This window comes from Doryrhamphus excisus, chromosome 3 (genome assembly GCF_030265055.1).
Source record: "Doryrhamphus excisus isolate RoL2022-K1 chromosome 3, RoL_Dexc_1.0, whole genome shotgun sequence".
Taxonomy (NCBI): Eukaryota; Metazoa; Chordata; class Actinopteri; order Syngnathiformes; family Syngnathidae; genus Doryrhamphus; species Doryrhamphus excisus.
Window position 1 is genome coordinate 3,484,213 of NC_080468.1, and position 18,764 is coordinate 3,502,976.

Here is an 18,764-nt window from a genome sequence, read left to right on the forward strand (position 1 = left end):
TACTGAGACTGCTTCCCGCGTGACCGGACACGGATAAGTGGAAGAAAATGAATGGATGGGCTCAGGCTGCAAGGACAGCCAAGACAGACAGCCACTACTAGCATAGCCAGCTACCAAGCTAATTAGTTAGCCTCTTCAATTTACTTTTACTCTAAACTTAAGAAAGTGTTTCAAATGGAGTGGGGAAGGAGGGCAAAGAAGACAAAAACTTACCACTTCCACACAAAATGAGAGGAGAACCTTTTTTCCCACTGAATCTCAGCTATTGGAATGTTGGCTCAGTGACCACATATGGCTTATCTACACTTGTCCGATCAAATTAAAATTGTGTTCAATTATGTTATATGTTTTATATATATATGCATACGAGACAATTTCATTTTGAAACAAATTTGAAACGGCACCGAAAAGAAAAGTGCATGAAAATCTCTCAGGATGAGTGAAGGCTTGCTTTAATGTTAAAAAAAAAAAAAATACTGACGCAAACTCAAGCATGTTAAAGAAACCAAAAAAGGCAGCACGTAAAGTTCTCTTCATTTGTCATCAACACTCTCGAGCACCTCAAAACTAATTTATAACATCACCACAACAATTTATTGGACTGAATTTAAATTAAATACAATCTTAAAATTCTTCAGAGGGAAAAACATGGCCAGGTTTTTGGAAAAAAAAAATAGAAAAATGATCATAAATAAACGTAGCCATTCAGTTTACTTGTGAATTGTGAAGCCCTCCACCCCCAATACGGGATGTATAGGGAGGCAAATCAAACATACCCCCTCACTGAGGTGTAAAATACATAGAAAAAAAACATTTTGTTTTTTTCAATACAGTTTCAATGCTACACTTTACACTAAGAGTCTTCTTTCACTGTTTAGCATGAAAACGTTGCCTGCTAGTTTAAGATGAGCATCCGTGGGTGCACTTGTCTTGTTTTTAAACATGCGAGTACCTTAGCTGAGCCTGGAAGTATTTGCATTTCATATTTGCACATGATGAAAGAAAATAATGACATATTTTTGATACCCTGTTTCAACCGAATACAGTAAGAGCTCTCTTTTTTTTTTTTCGAAAAAGAAGACATGGGAGGGCTTGAAGGTCTACTCTACATCCATCTCTTTATTACAATCATACTTCTCAACAATGGGAGATTCATAAATATTCTCTTCTGATTGCTAAAAGTCGGCACTTGTGGCGTGATTCCAGTTGTGGAGAGAAGACAAAAAAAATCAAGCGGTCCTTAGAAAGACAAATGATGACGTTTAGCGTTGGTATCCAAAGCTTGGAGAGCAAATCCTTCAAGCGGTTCTTCGAGGAACCGTCGTGGAGGGGTTCCCAAAGCATCTAAGAGATGCTGATCCTGGTCCTGCTTCCATGAGTCTTCCTGAGTCCTCCTTAAAGGTCCAAAGCCAGCTACTCCATGCCTTGCTCAGAAGTTTCTGGCCGTGGGCTGTGAGGGCAAAGAATCAAACATTGCCCACTTCCGCACCAGAGGGAAGAATCCAGGGAATAAAGTCCTCCTCTGCGGCGGTCTTCAAGCCAAGGCCATTGGGCACCAGGGCTCCCCCCTTACTGAGGCCACGTCGGGGGTCTGGGCCAGACCCATGCTCCCGTACAGGCCGTCCGCTCCCGGGTACTTGAGCACCGAGCCCTCCCCCGATGTGGGCATCACGGACGAGCTGACCTGCGAGCAGCATTGAAACAACAGGTTGAAGTTGTGGAACTAACAGCAAGCCAACGTGGACTCTTCTGGAAGGGGAGTCATGTTTGCTTTAGATCTAATGAAAATGTTTTTGTTTTAGTGACCTACCCCAGACACCTGTGTGGACGGAGAGCTGGTCTTTGAGCAGTCCTCAGAGTTGGACGAAGACGTGGACGTGGGCGTCATAGACACGGAGTTGTTACCTCCTGAAAGGCAGCATACACTATTATTACACACGTGTATACATGTATTTGGTTTGCTTGTTTGTAGGATTGTAATAACAATATGATGAGGACAAACTTGCAGTTATGGTAATGATGTTGTAATACTAAAAGAACAAAAGGTAGAATTAATGAATATAAAATAATAATGAAAATTCTACTGTAATATTTATGCTAAAAAAAAGTCTTGAATATTATTTTTAAAATGTTGTTTGTCAAAATTAAATGTTACAAGAATTGCAACAAATAAAAAAAACTCAATTTTATGGGAATAAAAATTAATTCAGTCATTCAGCCAATCACAGAGCACATATAGACAAACAACCATTCACACTCACATTCATACCTATGGACAATTTGGAGTGGCCAATTAACCTAGCATGTTTTTGGAATGTGGGATGAAACCGGAGTACCCGGAGAAAACCCACGCATGCACGGGGAGAACATGCAAACTCCACACAGAGATGGCCGAGGGTAGGATCAAACTCGGGTCTCCTAGCTGTGTGGCCTGTGAATTAACCACTCATCCACTGTGCCACCGGAATGAAAATTAAAAACATTTATCCATAAAAAATCTGAATATGATGAGGAAATAACATTATAGAGAAATAATGAAGTCATAATGTTGTTATGAGACAAAACGTCAAAAAAAATTATATATAATTATATTATATGATAAGAATTATATTTATGGGAATACAATTTGTGGAAAAAAGTAGGAATTTACAAGAAAATGTCATTTTGTAATACATAATATATTTGTAATATTATGACAAATCAATTTGTGATATAAAGTCAGAGTACTAAAAAGTCAAAATATGAGAAGAACCATTTTTATATCAATAAAAGGAATGAAAAAATTAAATTATGATGAAGAATTCCCAATGTATTGAGAACATTAATCAGAATATTGCAAGGAAAAACATGATGTTGTAAGAATAAACTTGTGAATACTCGCAAAATAGTTTACAACAAAAATAGGCTGTCATTTATTTAAAATAAAGTTTCTAATAATAAGATAAATGATGTAATTTTGTGAGAGTGCCTTTCTATTCTTATGAGGATAAACTAGTAAAACTAACACTGATTAACTGAAAAAGTTATCTTGCGAGGAAAAAACATTTCTATGAAAATAAAGTTGTATATTGAGAGTAGAGTGGTAATATTACATGACAAAAGTGTTCATGTTGTAGTATTGAGGTGTATTATATATATTCATATTTTGGTTAAATCCTTTTTGGGGCAACCAAAATATTAGAAACATTGCTCGTTGGTGTCGTATTGATGTGCTGTGTTTGTGTGTGTACCTAATGAAGTATGCAGTAATAGAACAGCCTCTCACCTGAGCCCCCTTTATTTTTATTCAGTGTCTTTGGTTTTCTTTTCCTGGTCTGGATGCCTTCTTTCTTCATGGCCAGTGGCCGAGGTACCTGCACAGCAGAAATGATCACGTTTATTCAACCATTTTTCTTTTTCAGTGAGAATGTTGACGATGACGGCGGACTCACCCCATGTAGTTTAGTGTAGAGACCACAGGCGTTGCAAACTGGCTCTCCTTCTGCGTTCCTGCGCCACAGAGTCGTGGTGCTGGTCTGACAGTTGGCACACGACAGGCCGATCCTCCTGGACGTGGACTGCAGAATTGGACACAAAGGTGAGGGGTCGTAGGACCACTATTTCATTCACTCACGGTGGACACTGATTGATTGGCACGGCACATACACTCTATCACTCTGGGTGTGTGTGATTGCTCCAAAGGGCATGACTCCCCCACTAATTTAATCACACGTCTCTCACACACAAATACACTGGGTCGTTTCCTGGCAATAATGAACGTCCTTTTACAAACAGTGAGTAGAAACAACTCAATTAAGTGGCTTTAAATCAACACGTGCCTAATACTTGTGTATGTTTATTCATAGTTTATTAAATGAAGTGCTTTCATTTAATTAAGTATACATTTTATACAGCTTTTTCATTTTGAGAACATTTTTAAATGCACTTTTTCATGCCAAAAAATGCTCTAATATTGCAAATTAATAATAAATTTTCAAAATCCAGAATATTGAGACATTGTTTTGTTTTATAGGAATAAACTTGCACATCTGAATACTATGAGAAAAAAATATTTATTTTATGTTGTAAAATAATTAATATTTTATAAGAATAAATGTGTACTTTTATATTTAAAAAATAAATTAAGTATTTATTTAATTACACACTTCATTAGGTAATACACCCAGTTCATCCAAAGCAAGACCTGTATTAAGTATATAATATAATTTAGAAATATGTATGTTTATTATTGTGGTTATAGTTTATGAACAGCCCCATTGTTATAATATTTTAGGCCTTTTTAGGAAGGCTTGGGAAACACTCAACCATATTATATGTATATTGCCTACTTGTCCCACTTTGTTTTACGGTCCTTGAACGCACCTTCTAACTTTCTCCCTGAATACTGTATGTCCCCCTTTTTCTTTCATGTCATATTTGGTCCCAAATGCTAATACTACGTGAAAAGGCATAAAGGTATTATTGAGCACTATGTGTCTGTTTGTGTGTCCAACTGAAAAACTAACTCTAATACATTATAAATAATATAAATTAGATCGCCATAATGTATGTATTATGACAAGCTAGCACGCCTCCACATCCATTGTTGTCTTCAGTCATGGTGACATTGACACAGGCCCCCAAATAGCTGTCCTTGGCTACGCCTGCCGGTAACTAGCGGCTCGTATACCCAAATCCTAGCTTGCGGTTCAAAGTAAAAACTCATCCGAGAGACACTCGTTGGGACACTTGTATGGCAAGGTACCACTGTATAAATAACAATTAAAAAAATAATAGCTGTTCAATTACCTTTGGTCCTGTTGAGAGAGCCATTATGGTAGGGCTTTGAAGCTAAAATTACCATTCAAAATGCCCTTTACTGTCCATTTCTGTTTAATATGTGTTACCACTTCCTGAAAGTACGGTGTGGGCCGAGGGTCAAACAGGACGTGCACACGTAAATCGCGTGTCAAAAAAAGTGTTGTTAAATGACATTTTACCAGCATATAAGTCTTATAAGCATATATAATACATTTAAGTCAGCCCGAGACCCTAATGAGGATCGAAAACGGATTGATGGACATATGTATTAATGCCGGTCGAAAGTGGAGCTGAAGCGAGTGAACCTCTTTATCGTGTGTGCAGGTGTTCCTAAAGAAGTGTCCCGTGGGTGTATGTTACATTTCGTATATGAAATTTGAAGAGGTGTAATGCGATATCATGTTTAATGCTCACCGTGCGTTTCTGCGGTTTAATGAGTGGTCTACTGAGGCCGTTCATTTTGCTGTAGAGACCACAGGCGTTGCAAAGGAAGTGTCCGGTGCCATCACGCCTCCACAGTGGCGTGGAGATGGAGCCACAGTTCACACACTCCCTGCTCTCCCCCATGTCGTCCAGAATGTCTGAAACTGCAGAAAAATACAAATTGAAATATACATCAATAAGTATATTATACTGTGTTTTTTTATTTGATATAGTGTATTTCATCCATCTTTGTAAGACTTCCTTGTCAGGTTTAAATGTTGATTTATTTTTTCACATTTGCTTCTGCACACGAAATGTCCAAAACAACATCATATTAAACAATATATTTTTGCTAAAATTGCCATTTTACTTCAGTCTTTCAAGGTTATTTAATATTTTTTCAAGTTCTGCCAAAGTTCAACGCACAAACTCACGGTGCCCTCTTATACTCGACGTATATTTTCGATTTAAACTCTGTTTGTAGCTCAATTTTAACACAAAGCTCCTTTAAAAAAGATTTAGGCTTGTTACAATCAATAATGTGTGTTTTTACGCACACACAATGGAAAAAAATAGAATATTAATAGCGACTATATTTCTGTAGAAATGTCCTTTTAGCTCCCCTTTTGGCAGATAAGTCATATTTTACTCATATTTGTCATTCCGACTATTAAGAGGAATCTATTTATAGTATATTGTATGTTAAACACGGCATATTAGTTCAGGCTTCAAAGACAACAAATATGTTGGAATTGTCAGTTGAACTATAACATTATTTAAGCAACAAAGTTTGTTTTGACGGACATAAAATGGTCAGATATTGTGAAATAATATACTCTGTTTTGCTATTGCTTCCTTTATCCGACAGAGTCATTTTTTACGCACACAAAATGAAAACAAATCTTCCTTCAAAATTGTTATTTGAATGTTTAAAAATATTTTTAAGATGCTGACACGAGATGAACATGAATATTTTTGGTTTTTATGCACACAAAATATCAAATTTAACATTATATTTTGCTTTTACGTTATTTTGAACGCTTACATTTAACAAAATAACAATTTAATGATTTTAATTCATTGTGTTGTGCTATTTAGGCTTTAAAAAAGGTATAAAAAATATCAAACTCAGGACTGTATTTTGCTGCTGTTTTCTGTTTAAGCTTGGTGTTATAAAAAAAAGCATTTTAATGATTTTGCAAATATATTTTTTGGTATAATTTAGACTCTGAAAACAGTGCTTTTACGCACGCATGATGTCATAGTGTTTTTTGTCTGACTTAAAAAAGATTGTTATTTAGGTTTAACATGATGACAAGATTGTGTTTTTATGCACAAAATGGCAACATCAGTGCCGTTTTACACGGCAATAGTTGAAATCAGGTTGTATTTCCTCCAAATAAGATGTAAGAATATTCGATGTCATGTCCTCCGCAAAGGTAACCTCCTCCATGTTTTTACCTCCATTTGGTCCACGGATCAAGGGTGCCCCCCTGCTCTGCAAGGTGTGCAGCATGCTGTTGTCAAAAGGTCCGCCGGTCCAAGGCGAGGACAGCTGGGAGAGCTGAGGGGTCACATAGGGGGAGTAGGGCCCCGGGTAGGCCCCACTCAGCGGCCGGGAGAGGCCGTACTGCTCGGCCCTGTTGGCCACGTTCAGCGTGTTGCTGTAGCCAATGTCCCGGCCGGTGCCGTTGTTCATGGGCGGACTCGGAGGGTAGTGGAAGCGGCTGGACGCGTGGGGGCTCCCGGTGCTGTACGAGGGGCTCTCCGGGGTGGACTGCGACCACACGGAGTGGCTGGAGACTGCGTGGCCTGGCTGCGCGGAGCCGCCCGCCTGCAGGTAGGACAGGCTGGGGATCATGGAGCCCACCCTGGAACTCGGCACATAGACGGGGGAGTTGGGGCTGGAGTGCATATAACCACCGCTGGAGGAATCATATCCAGTCTGGCTCTGAGCCGCGGCGATGGCCAGGGTCTGGTACATGTCGGAGGGGTCCACCAGCAGGCCGGCAGCAGCAGCCTTGTGCGCACTCCCGGACAGAACCAGCTTGCTGCCCTGGTCTAGATCCGTAAAGAGCGGAACGTCCTCGCTTGAGCTCAGGGGGTTGCTGTGGTGTCCGAAGTGGGCGTAAGGGTGGAGTGTTCTGCCGCCCAGCGGGTCAAGGTCGCCGGGGGAAGTCCTCAGTTCGTCCGGGGTGTGGGTGCCGCTCCTCCGGCTGTCACCGGGCAGGTAGCTCGGCTCGGCCGGCGACCCTGGGCTGCTGGATGCTTCTCGCTTGACCATGGACCAACCGGTTTCGCCCAGGTCCATCCAGGAGCACTTTCCATACACCTTGGGGGGTTAATTTAAGTCAAAATATCCAGGGAGTCGTTGGCCCTGCAAAGATAGAACTGTCAGAACGTGGACGCACACCTTCATGACCGGATCTGCACCGCAACATAACGGTTTCTACATTGACCAGTGTTTTATACAAAACCCTTAAGTCGTTCCATCTCTATCTCTCTATCCTAAATAGAAGACAACCTCATCTATAAAACGGCTCTGGTTCCATCTTTAAAAGACCAAGACAATGCTACGCTTCTTCTTCGTGTCATCTTCTCCAATAGTCCAGTGGGAATGGGAGTGGGAGGCGTGGGGGTGCTCTTAAATAAAGACAAGTGAGATAAGGCCACGCAATATGTCTTTACAAAAAATCACCCAAAAAAGATAAAAGATAAGGAGCAGATAAGAAGAGGCTGCAGTGCCAAAATGAGCATCTATTTTACAGCGCTTTTTCATGGAGGGGGGAGAGGGAGGGGGGTTACGTACCTGCTCAGTGGTGTGCCATCGGTGTCACGCACACGCACGCACACGTAAAGACCAGTAGACGTCCAGTGTTCGGCAGCGACTGGCTTCTCTTCTCCCTGTGAGCGAAAATGCAGCAGAGGAGTTAGAGCAGCCAGACCTGGTTCCACAGGGGGCGTGGTCTGCACTCACATTGGGCGTGACTATAGAGTAAGGGGCGTGGTCGCCTACTCCTTCACCAATCAATCAAGCCGTACAGAAATACACTTTAAAAGTTGTTTTTTTTTCCACAATTGTAGTGTGTTAAGATAAAATATTATCACATAAATTAAATTATCTTTATAATTTTTTTGAATCACACAATTAATCAGTTTGAATTTGTAGTAAATCAATATGTATGGCATTACTTTTAGGGTGTTTTGTGGAATCTTGAATCCAAGAAAATAATCCACCAATGCTGCTGCCGCAGGGTTTATTCATGAACTGCATATCCTCTCAAATGATTATTGTTTTAAATAAACAATTGTTTTCGACTATTTTTGTTTGTTTGTTTTCTTCCAGTGTGCTGTTACGGTTTGTTGAAAAAGTTTTTAAAGAAGTAAAAATATCACATACTGCATATGTGTATCAATACATGGTATTTTGAACATGCATGCAAGTTACATTGGAATACATCACATAATATAATTTAATACAAGAGATGTACAGTATATATTTAAACAATGGTATTCATTTAACACATTTATTGAGTTGTGCAGCTCTTTATAATAATTTGTCAAATCAGGTCTCTCATACGAAGCAAACCAAAATAATGTCAAATATTAAATAGAACCTTGGCATTGTATAGTTAGTGGAGGACTAAAATGGTATACTGATGAAGTCAAACTTGTATTTTGTATTAAACACTGCAGGGTGTTAACACAATTACTTTAGTGTAGATGAAATACACTAAACCCTTTTTCAAAGCACAATAAACATGTAGAAGTGTTGCAAGCATCAATCATGACACCTCCAAAACATCAAGTATGAACAAGCTCTGTGCACACGGGCGCGCACGCCCACGCCCACACACACACACACACACACACACACACACACACACACACACACACACACACACACACACACACTCACTCACACAGTAGAGGTGCTTAATGAGTAGAATGATTCGATTTGACACCTCTGTCCCCTTTTGATCAGCTCAATGTGGATTGGTGCTCTGTACATTTTTAAAAAGACATCCCTGCCGCCTCTCACTTGTTAAATAAACTAATTAGCCACGGAATTTATTGATCAGCTTCAATCAACAAAGACACGAGTCAGCACTTTGCCTGCAGCCCACAGAAACAGGCTCCTTTTTTCCAACCAATGGCCGACATTGTTGACTGTCCCATCATAAAAGTCAAATATGATGGCTCAAATATACACGACACTATATGCACGTGTCACATTTGGCATACAATCGGATTGATTAATGCGACACTCATTCTCACTTCATGCATTGATTAGGTTTTCGATTTGTCCACTAATTGCATCAAATTGTAGCAAAACATGGCAACGAGTCAATCAGCCAATCTTTAGTTGTATTATTCCACATGATTTATTTGAATTATACGCTGTAAAGTATAGAGCTATTTTTATTTATTACACTCATTCAGATTTAGAGGTCTAAAAGTGACACTAATATATTTTTTCTTGTATATTATTATCACGAGGAGCAGTATAATATAACTGGTATTTATTGTCCTTCATTTTACCTTAGCAGCATAACACTTATGTGCCTATGTTTCAATTCATTTATTTGAATTGAAAAATGAAATCATATACATGATAAAATAATGTCAAATACTGAGACCGAAAACAACCGAATAAGATATGATTTATACGATGTAATGTAATACTTCCCCCTACTGTAGGGCAATAGTTGAAGTAAGAGCAAAAGGCAATATTCTTATCATTAATATTTTTTTAATAATTACTGTAGTGGGCGAGGTGTAGGGCCAATAGAGTCAACACTGACAACAACAAAAAAGAAAAAAAACCGCCAATCTCCCTACCACAGTCGCATTTTCTTGACGTCATCCGTGTACCCACTCTATCCAGGCATGACCAATCAATTTACACCAAATTAAACTGTTACATTGCAATAGAGCAAACAGTTAACGTTCTGTTTTAATTATACCCACATATGTTCCTAATCGGTATTTTATTTTAAATAACGTTTCAGCCACAATTGTTCTGCTTTTGCCTTGTATTTATTTATTGTATTGTAAAAAAAAAATCCTGACATGATATTACAGTATAAGCTAGCTAGCTGCAGATAGCAGTTAAGGTGTTGCATGAAAATCCGCTGTTTGTTCAATGACGTCACACTGACCCGGCATCAGGCATGATGTTGACCTGACTTGGTCGACAAGTGTGGGAGGACCACAACCTCCTCCCCACTCTTGGAGGCTGGCTACCGACTACAACCCAACCCCGCCCCTACCCCAAGCATTTTTTTTTAGTTTGGACCCACCAGACGTGATGAATGAGGTGTTGTTGTTTTTCTCCCTGCTGTGACACTCGGTGCCTGTGAGCAGACGTGACATGACGCCGCCATGTCTCCAAGTCTTATCCTCCTCTATGCCCGCCCAGAACCTAGAACGCAGAGCCGGACCCAGTAGCCCCAACACCGGTTTTCTCTCCACTTGTACCATAAACCGTAACGAGAAAATACTAATGAATAATACTACTAATAACAGTCTTATGTGCCGTTTTATCTCAATGATCCACTTCAGGTGTCAGTGATAATCATTATCTGCACTCCGCGTGTGTGTTCATTGTGATTATCACTCCGTTATCTTCTTGTTATGCATGATGGAGACTTTGCACATGACTGCTTTGTCTCCTCTTCAATGTCTTCTTAATCTCCATCATACTGGAAGATTCATTTTCAAACAGACTGGATGCTAATATTCGTGCACTGTTTTTTTTTTAAAGTATAACATAGTATATGATAACAAAAAACATGACATGGCAGATTATTCTACGAGATCGTTTGTTTAAAAAATATTAAATTGAATGATTCCCCCCCCTTGCGGTTTAAAATAATTTTAAAAGTTAGATTTGACCAGATTTTATTTTACTAATACTATTGACAGCAGTTAAATATACCTACCACTCGTTGATTAGGGTAGATCTATTTAATATAGATCACAGTCTGTATCAGATAAAACTGAAGAATGTAGAATCTTCTCTGTAAAATGTTTTCATTATTATTTTTTTTATTTTTAACATTGAATTCATAACTGTAATTACATTTAAATATCTGAGTTGATCTTGTATTATTGGACTTACATTATTTTTAAATGAACTTATTATGTATTGTTTGGCACTTGAATTTAAAGCTTAGAATAATGAACTATTTTTAAAAATGAATTATGAATAACAATTCCTTTTAAAATAAGTATGATTTTAAGAAGCTGTGTCAAACTGAAAAGAATGTAGAGTTTAGAAATGTAGAATGCGCCCTGTAAAATGTAAAAGCATTTATTCTATTTTTACTATATATGTTTATTTTAAATATCATTCATTTTAAATTAACATATGAAAAAAAAAATTATTAAATTAATTAACATTTTAAAATAATAATTATTATATAGATGGCGTTAACAAAATATTTGAAAATGCATATTTAGTTTTTCTGTTTTGAAGCGTAGATCCCCGCAGCATAGATTAATACCACCCAATCTCTGTCAAATAAAAGAGAATGTTGACCTTTTAAATTGGTCACCTGCGTCCTCTATTTCCTGTTTGTGTCCCAGTTCCCTGCCTCCCTTCCTCATGGCCGAGGGTGCTATTTGTTCTTTATTTTATGGTAGAGTTTAATACCTGGCACAGGTAAAGGTGTGGCCTAGTGGGAGGCCTGCAACGAGCGTTCCCACTCCCACTGAACCCTGTTTGAGGTGGTAGATGATTAAACGAGGCCACGACAGGTGTAAACGCAACCTTTGTCATGTTGAACGTCCTTGCACGCAGCTCGACTCGCCCACAAGGGAACGTCCACTCCAGCCCACCTGGTGTGTGCGTGTGTGTGTGTGTGTTGTTATTTCACATGATGTCATATCATCCTGACACCAACCTTGGGGTGCATTTGACCCCTACACTTAACTTGTCATGTTCTCCAAATGGAGGTCAAAACAATGTATGGTGAGGCTAAGTGTTGGATTTATTCATTTAGCTCTACATGCTGCTGTCTAATGCATGAAAAAAAAGCCGAGTTCAAAGTCCTCTTACACAGCACTATTTTTGGACTACGTGAGTCAGAGTACACGTCATATTACACAAATTGATCCTTTCACATGTGAATATAAATACTTTTCTTTGGATGCTTAGCAGACTGCCACGTTGCCGTGTTAAAAAAAGAAGAAAAAGCAGCCATCAGGCAGATAAGTGCATCCATCCACCCATCCATCACCTGTTTCACCCCAAGGGTTCTAAAAGCCATTAGAAGTTGATAATGCGGACACTGGACTGTAGTACTTAGGACTAGTTAAAGTAACAAGGTAGCATCTGTCGTATTGGAGTAGCAGTAGTGCACAGTATGTGTTTATGTCTTAGACAAGTCAACTGGAGCACTTGGAGTCATGGACAAAGAGGTTGCAGTAACAGAAAGAGACAGACGAGTAGAAAGAAATAGTAGCTTGATGCCAGAGTTGGGAGTAATGAAGTACTAGGGGTTGTTATTGTAGAAAGAGTAATTGGAGTAATAATCATATAGTCGTTAGTATGAGTTGAATGACTCATTTAATGGAGGTGTAGTATTTGAGTATTGAGTACACTATAAACCTTGCAATCCAGCCTACGTCGGAGTTCCCAGTGGGTGATGTGTGGCTAACATACTAATATCACTTAGCCTTAAGACGTCTTAAAATAAAGATGTCTTAAGGGTACACCCTGTGCTGGTCTCCAGCCAATCACAGGGCACATATAAACAAACAACCATTCACACTCACATTCATACCTATGGACAATTTGGAGTCGCCAATTAACCTAGCATGTTTTTGGAATGTGGGAGGAAACCGGAGTACCCGGAGCTGGAGCCTATCCCAGCTGTCTTCGAGGCGGGGTACACCCTGGACTGGTCACCAGCCAATCACAGGGCACATGTAGACAATTCACAATCGCATTCATACCTATGGACAATTTAGAGTCCCAGATTAACCTAGCATGTTTTTGGAATGTGGGAGGAAACCGGAGTACCCGGAGAAAAACCCACGCATGCACGGGAAGAACATGCAAACTCCACACAGAGATGGCCGAGGGTGGAATTGAACCCTGGTCCCCTCGCTGTGACGTCTGCGCGCTAACCACTCGACTGCCGTGCCGCCTATGTCATATGTGATGAACCAAAAATGGCGAGTTGTCACCAAGCTGAAGCTGTAGTAAATTTACATTTGATCAAAGTTACTTAAGATTTGTCAGATGAAAACACGTAGATGCTTGAACATGTCTGCGCCCTTAATCACAGAGCTGTTGTATTTATGCTGGTTATATTTGGCTGAGCGCACTTTACAAGCATTAGCTATCACCACTTCATAACACACCACATATATAGAAGAGATCCGTGTTATAAATATAAATATAGCGACACACAGCTAGGAGACCAGGGTTCAATTCCACCCTCGGGCATCTCTGTGTGGAGTTTGCATGTTCTCCCCGTGCATGCGTGGGTTTTCTCCGGGTACTCCGGTTTCCTCCCACATTCCAAAAACATGCTAGGTTAATTGGCGACTCCAAATTGTCCATAGGTATGAATGTGAGTGTGAATGGTTGTTTGTCTATATGTGCCCTGTGATTGGCTGGCGACCAGTCTAGGGTGTACCCCGCCTTACGCCCGAAGACAGCTGGGATAGGCTCCAGCAACCCCCGCGACCCTCGTGAGGAAAAGCGGTAGAAAATGAATGAATGAATGTTCTCATGGATCCAATCATCCTCATCATCCTGTCCCGTGAGTTGGATGTTTTGTGACACCCTAATTAGTAATATGGTAACATGATATGATATTGGTAGTGATATAAAGAGACTAATATCAGTGGTTGTATATGACTAGTATCAGTAGGATGGAGGGGAGTTGATGATGTGTAATCGATGGAATATACAGTATAGTAATACTACATAACAATACTACCAATGACAAGGCATCTGTCGTCTTTTCATTCATTCGTATCATTAATACGTGTGTGTGTGTGTGTAGTGAAAATAGTTTCAAGGATCTGTGTGTGCGTGTGTGTGTGTGTTATTGTTTCCAGCGCTAGCGTCTCCATCCTGTGTGTGTGTGTGTGTTTTGTCTGAGAACAGAAGGTCGGCCCTGGGTGCTGTGGACACTGTGTGACTTTCCTCTCAATCAGCTGCTGCATGACACTAAGCAGCCTTGGACCACGTCACTGATAGCACAACACATACACTTTTGGGTGGGAGGGAGGGGAGGGTCTTTTTTTGTAAGGGTGATGCTGTGTGTGTGTATGTGGGTGCAGTGTGTGGGTGCAGCAAGTGGACCTTGCAGGCCCACTACTGCTGCAGTCAAGGTCATCTTGAGAGGAGGATGTGCAATAATGAAACAATTATAGCAGTGTTGGAATTTGTTTTATTAATTTTCTTTTTTTTTTGGGGGGGGGTCATTTAGGGCTGAGCAATCTTATGTCAATAAGGACTCTTTTCAGGTGCTCAAATGTGAGGAACAAATAAGAAAAACCTCCAGGATGTGATAAGATTTGGAAGTCCAGTAGACACACACACACACACACACACACACACACACACACAAAGAAAACACAACTTTCTTTCTATGGTAGAACCTTAACAACAAAAAAGCAACATTCTACTTGATCCAATGATGCTTTTATCAGATGGCTGTCAAACACCATGCAGTAGCCCACCATGTTTGCCAATGGTGGGAGTAAAATAGTACAGTAGTATAATAGACGGCGGCTTTGCCCCCCCCCCAAAAAGTGTATCAGGGCCATCTGCGGCACGTAGCGCTAAAACCGTATTGTATTGTGCCCACGCAACAAAACAGTGCCCATTTTTCCTGGCTTCTGCTGGGTTTCAAAAAGTCACGTTGCCGCTTATGTGGCAACAAAGTAGTATAACGGCGATTGTAAGTGAGAAGCGACACCCCTAATGTTCTTACCGAATGGTATTCTTGACAATTACTTCAATTATAAACACCTTAATTAGTTAATTTACACCAAAAAAAGCTTACAGGCAACTTTTTGAGCACCCTATGCATTGCCAACTCACTGTCTGTGTAATTTTTTTTATTAAGGGCAACTAAATAACCCACCATGGGGCCAAGGAAAATTTCGAGTGCCAGCATTTTGATAAACAAGGTTCAATTCCCCAACATAATTATCTCACACTGTGAAATTGGATTGACATTATATCCTATGGGAATAATTATCGTGCTTTTTGTATGTTTTGGTTTTCGTTTGACGTTTTGCAACAAATAAAACCAAGTTACCACTGTACTTTTAGAATATCTGACCTGGTACATTATGCTCATACTTTTTAGTACTAAATGAAATACTTAAAAAGATAAGTGGGTATTTCTGAACTTAGATTATATCACCTGATGATTCTAAATGCATAAATACAAGTCTTGATATCAGAAGAGTATCAACATTGTGGTGCCCATCGCTAGCAGGGAGCTGCAAACAGTCATGCTGCATTCACGACAAATGGAAATGTGGGGAACAAGCCCACTGGGGCTGACCTGAAAGCACAGAACAAAAAACACTACTGACAACAATGATGAGTTCACATTGGCTTGGTCATACAGTGTATAATACAATAGATGTTCTAATTTATTATTGTTCCTGAATGAAACACAAAGGATGACAAGATGTGTCTCATTGGGATCTTCAGCCACTGATATACTTTTGTTTTGCTAGATGCGGCTTAGCAGCTTTCATGCTTGACGCCATGTTTACAGATTTGGCTCGAACACAGCCTTGTAAATCAGAGATGTAGCATCCTGGCCCAGCAGTACAAGATGCTGTTTTATCCACGCGAGCAGATAAACGCCGGCTACAAATCAAGAGGTGTGACGTGCGTTAGGAAGATTTAACAGTCATAATAAATGTTCAATCATAGATGAGAAGGGTTAAATAAGCTGTGCTTCGTTCTGCTCCGTTTCGAACGTAGTGACCTGTGAAATTCCACAACAAATAAGCTAGCGCACACATCTTACTTTTTAACAATCGTACAAAAAAGTGTAAAAAGAAGTTAACCATCATAAAGCATTAAAACACTCCACCTTACATCGGACAGCAAGTGACGACACATGTGGTGACAGCATGGATACTTCCAGTATGCCATTTCCTGTGTATATTCGGTGTCATGAGGTTGCAAGGCAAGACGCATTATGAGTTTTAATAGCATGTTAAATCTGAATGATCGGGACATTTTTTTTTTTTTGTCACTTTCCTGTTATATTCACAGAATATATCAAGTATAAGGCAAGAATCCTCATGATTTTTTTAGCGAAAGCATACACATACTGTATTTTCTGGACTATAAGTTGCTCGGAGTTGAGTCACATTTTTTTTTTTGCAATTTATTTTACAAACTACTTGACCAAAACAGACATTACGTTGTAAGGCAAGTTCTAACATGAATAGAGAACAGGATGAATAGGTGTAAGATATGCTAACACAATGGTTATTCAGCTACATGAAAAATAAACATGAACAGATAAGGGGTCCAGTGTTTATGTAACATAAACAGTTTTTTCATTTATAAGTCGCTCTGGAGTATAAGTCGCAGGAACAGCCAACCTATGAAAAAAAGTTTGCCTTATAGTCCGGAAAATACGATAATAGCCGAAGTTAAGTCAAAGCAAGAATGCTAATGATTTTGCTTGATATCAGTAGCTGAGGACAACCATTTCTTGACACTGAAAACCACCCATCTGTAAAATATCAGCGGTTATGCTAAGTCATAGCAAGAACGGTGCTGATTTTCAATTATATCTTTTCCGTGGCATCTGGTTCTTTCTCTACTCAGCTAAATTTAAGTTAATCTGCAAAGTTTCTGCCAAAAACTGAATGGATGCAAGAATCCTACTGATTGTCTTTATCTTGCACATAATATCTGAGGGTTAGCGCGCAGACCTCACAGCTAGGAGACCAGGGTTCAATTCCACCCTCGGCCATCTCTGTGTGGAGTTTGCATGTTCTCCCCGTGCACGCGTGGGTTTTCTCCGGGTACTCCGGTTTCCTCCCACATTCCAAAAACATGCTAGGTTAATTGGTGACTCCAAATTGTCCATAGGTATGAATGTGAGTGTGAATGGTTGTTTGTCTATATGTGCCCTGTGATTGGCTGGTGACCAGTCCAGGGTGTACCCCGCCTCTCGCCCAAAGACAGCTGGGATAGGCTCCAGCACCCCCCGCAACCCTCGTGAGGAAAAGTGGTAGAAAATGAATGAATGAATGAATAATATCTGAGGGTTTTCCCCCCAAAATATGAAAATAAGAAGTTTAGATTGACTATCTTACCTGAGCTGATGTTGCTGAGGTTTGAGGCAGTCATCCTAAAATATACGTATATAATAATAAGGAATTTGAATAAGGAACAGAAACTTTAACTCTATTACTTTAGACTGATGTTTTACCTGAGCCAACCGAGTTGAACCCAGCCTCTCTTTAGGCAAACTCTGCCAGACCAAGAACTCTACTGATTTTCAGCAGAACACCTTCCACCTGACAAAAGATCACAAGAAAACAGGAACAACGTGTCCCCTCACCTCATTCCAGGTTGTCTTTCACTTTGTGCACAAGCATCCTCAGCACTTTACGACCTAGGGCAGGGGTCGGGAACCTTTTTGGCTAAGAGAGCCATGAAGGCCAGATATTTTAAAATGTGTATCTGTGAGAGCCATATACATTTTTTTAAACATTGAACGCAATAAAATGTGTGCATTTTTATGTAAGACCAACAGTTTTAGATATAATGGACTCTAATTACGTAGACCAGGCACACTACCCCACGCCAATGGGGTGTGGCCAGCACACTTTCATGAGCAGCGCAGTGTCCAACAATAAATCAAATACTTGCTGCCATTAATGCAACTTCTGCTGCTGCATAGTTTTGCACCGTATTCAGTACACGTATTTCATTCTTTTGGCCATCTTCGTCAGAAGGCTTGGTTCTGCAGCTTTAGCTATTTGACTAAAGGAGGAAAGTTTACATTTACATGTTGACATCTCAATGACCGAGGTAGACTACCGCATTACCCAGTAATAATCAAGTTTTGGTGTTTGACCTGGAAAATATCATCAGGAAAGATGGATATGGTTGGCCGTATTGCAGTAGAAAATAGATGGACGAATTAAAATGCATAAGAAAGTTGTTGATTTTGAATATTATTTTTAACAGTCATTTCCGTGATGTTTACTTTAAAATGTTAGCAAAAATACATTTTTATTGTGGTAAGAAACGCTTGAGAGCCAGATACAGTCATCAAAAGAGCCCTACCTGGCTCCCGAGCCATAGGTTCCCTACCTCTGACCTAGGGGATAAAGGTCATCACCAAGGTCGTTGGAAAAGACATGGCTGCGTGGGAGACAAAGAAAGAAAAAGGAGGAAGTTATGATTTATAGAAGAGGGCTGCTTTCTAACTGGGCCCAATGCTGTTATTATAGGAGTGTCTATGCATACACACACATGCACACACACACCTGGCGGGATTCCTACCTGTGACTCAGGTCAG

General features: G+C 39.9%; 1 protein-coding gene across 1 annotated transcript; it reads right to left on the reverse strand.

Annotated features, from left to right (window-relative positions):
* Positions 1 to 436: 436 nt before the first annotated feature.
* On the reverse strand, positions 437 to 8,134 carry gata6 (GATA binding protein 6). Its single transcript, XM_058068788.1, has 7 exons — positions 8,033 to 8,134; positions 6,685 to 7,600; positions 5,215 to 5,387; positions 3,432 to 3,557; positions 3,266 to 3,353; positions 1,811 to 1,908; positions 437 to 1,684 (listed from the first exon to the last, which is right to left on the reverse strand). Exons 2-7 carry the CDS (start codon positions 7,532 to 7,534, stop codon positions 1,535 to 1,537), a joined length of 1,485 nt encoding a protein of 494 aa, XP_057924771.1. The 5' UTR covers positions 7,535 to 7,600; positions 8,033 to 8,134; the 3' UTR covers positions 437 to 1,534.
* Between the last annotated feature and the right edge of the window lie 10,630 nt (positions 8,135 to 18,764).

Coding starts and splice junctions, on each gene's coding strand:
- gata6 (XM_058068788.1), bottom strand. CDS start 7,534: ATGGACCTGGGCGAAACCGGTTGGTCCATGGTCAAGCGAGAAGCATCC. Junction 3,558..5,214: donor TTAAACCGCAGAAACGCACG/GTGAGCATTAAA, acceptor CCAATTCTGCAG/TCCACGTCCAGGAGGATCGG. Junction 1,685..1,810: donor CGTCCACACAGGTGTCTGGG/GTAGGTCACTAA, acceptor TGCTGCTCGCAG/GTCAGCTCGTCCGTGATGCC.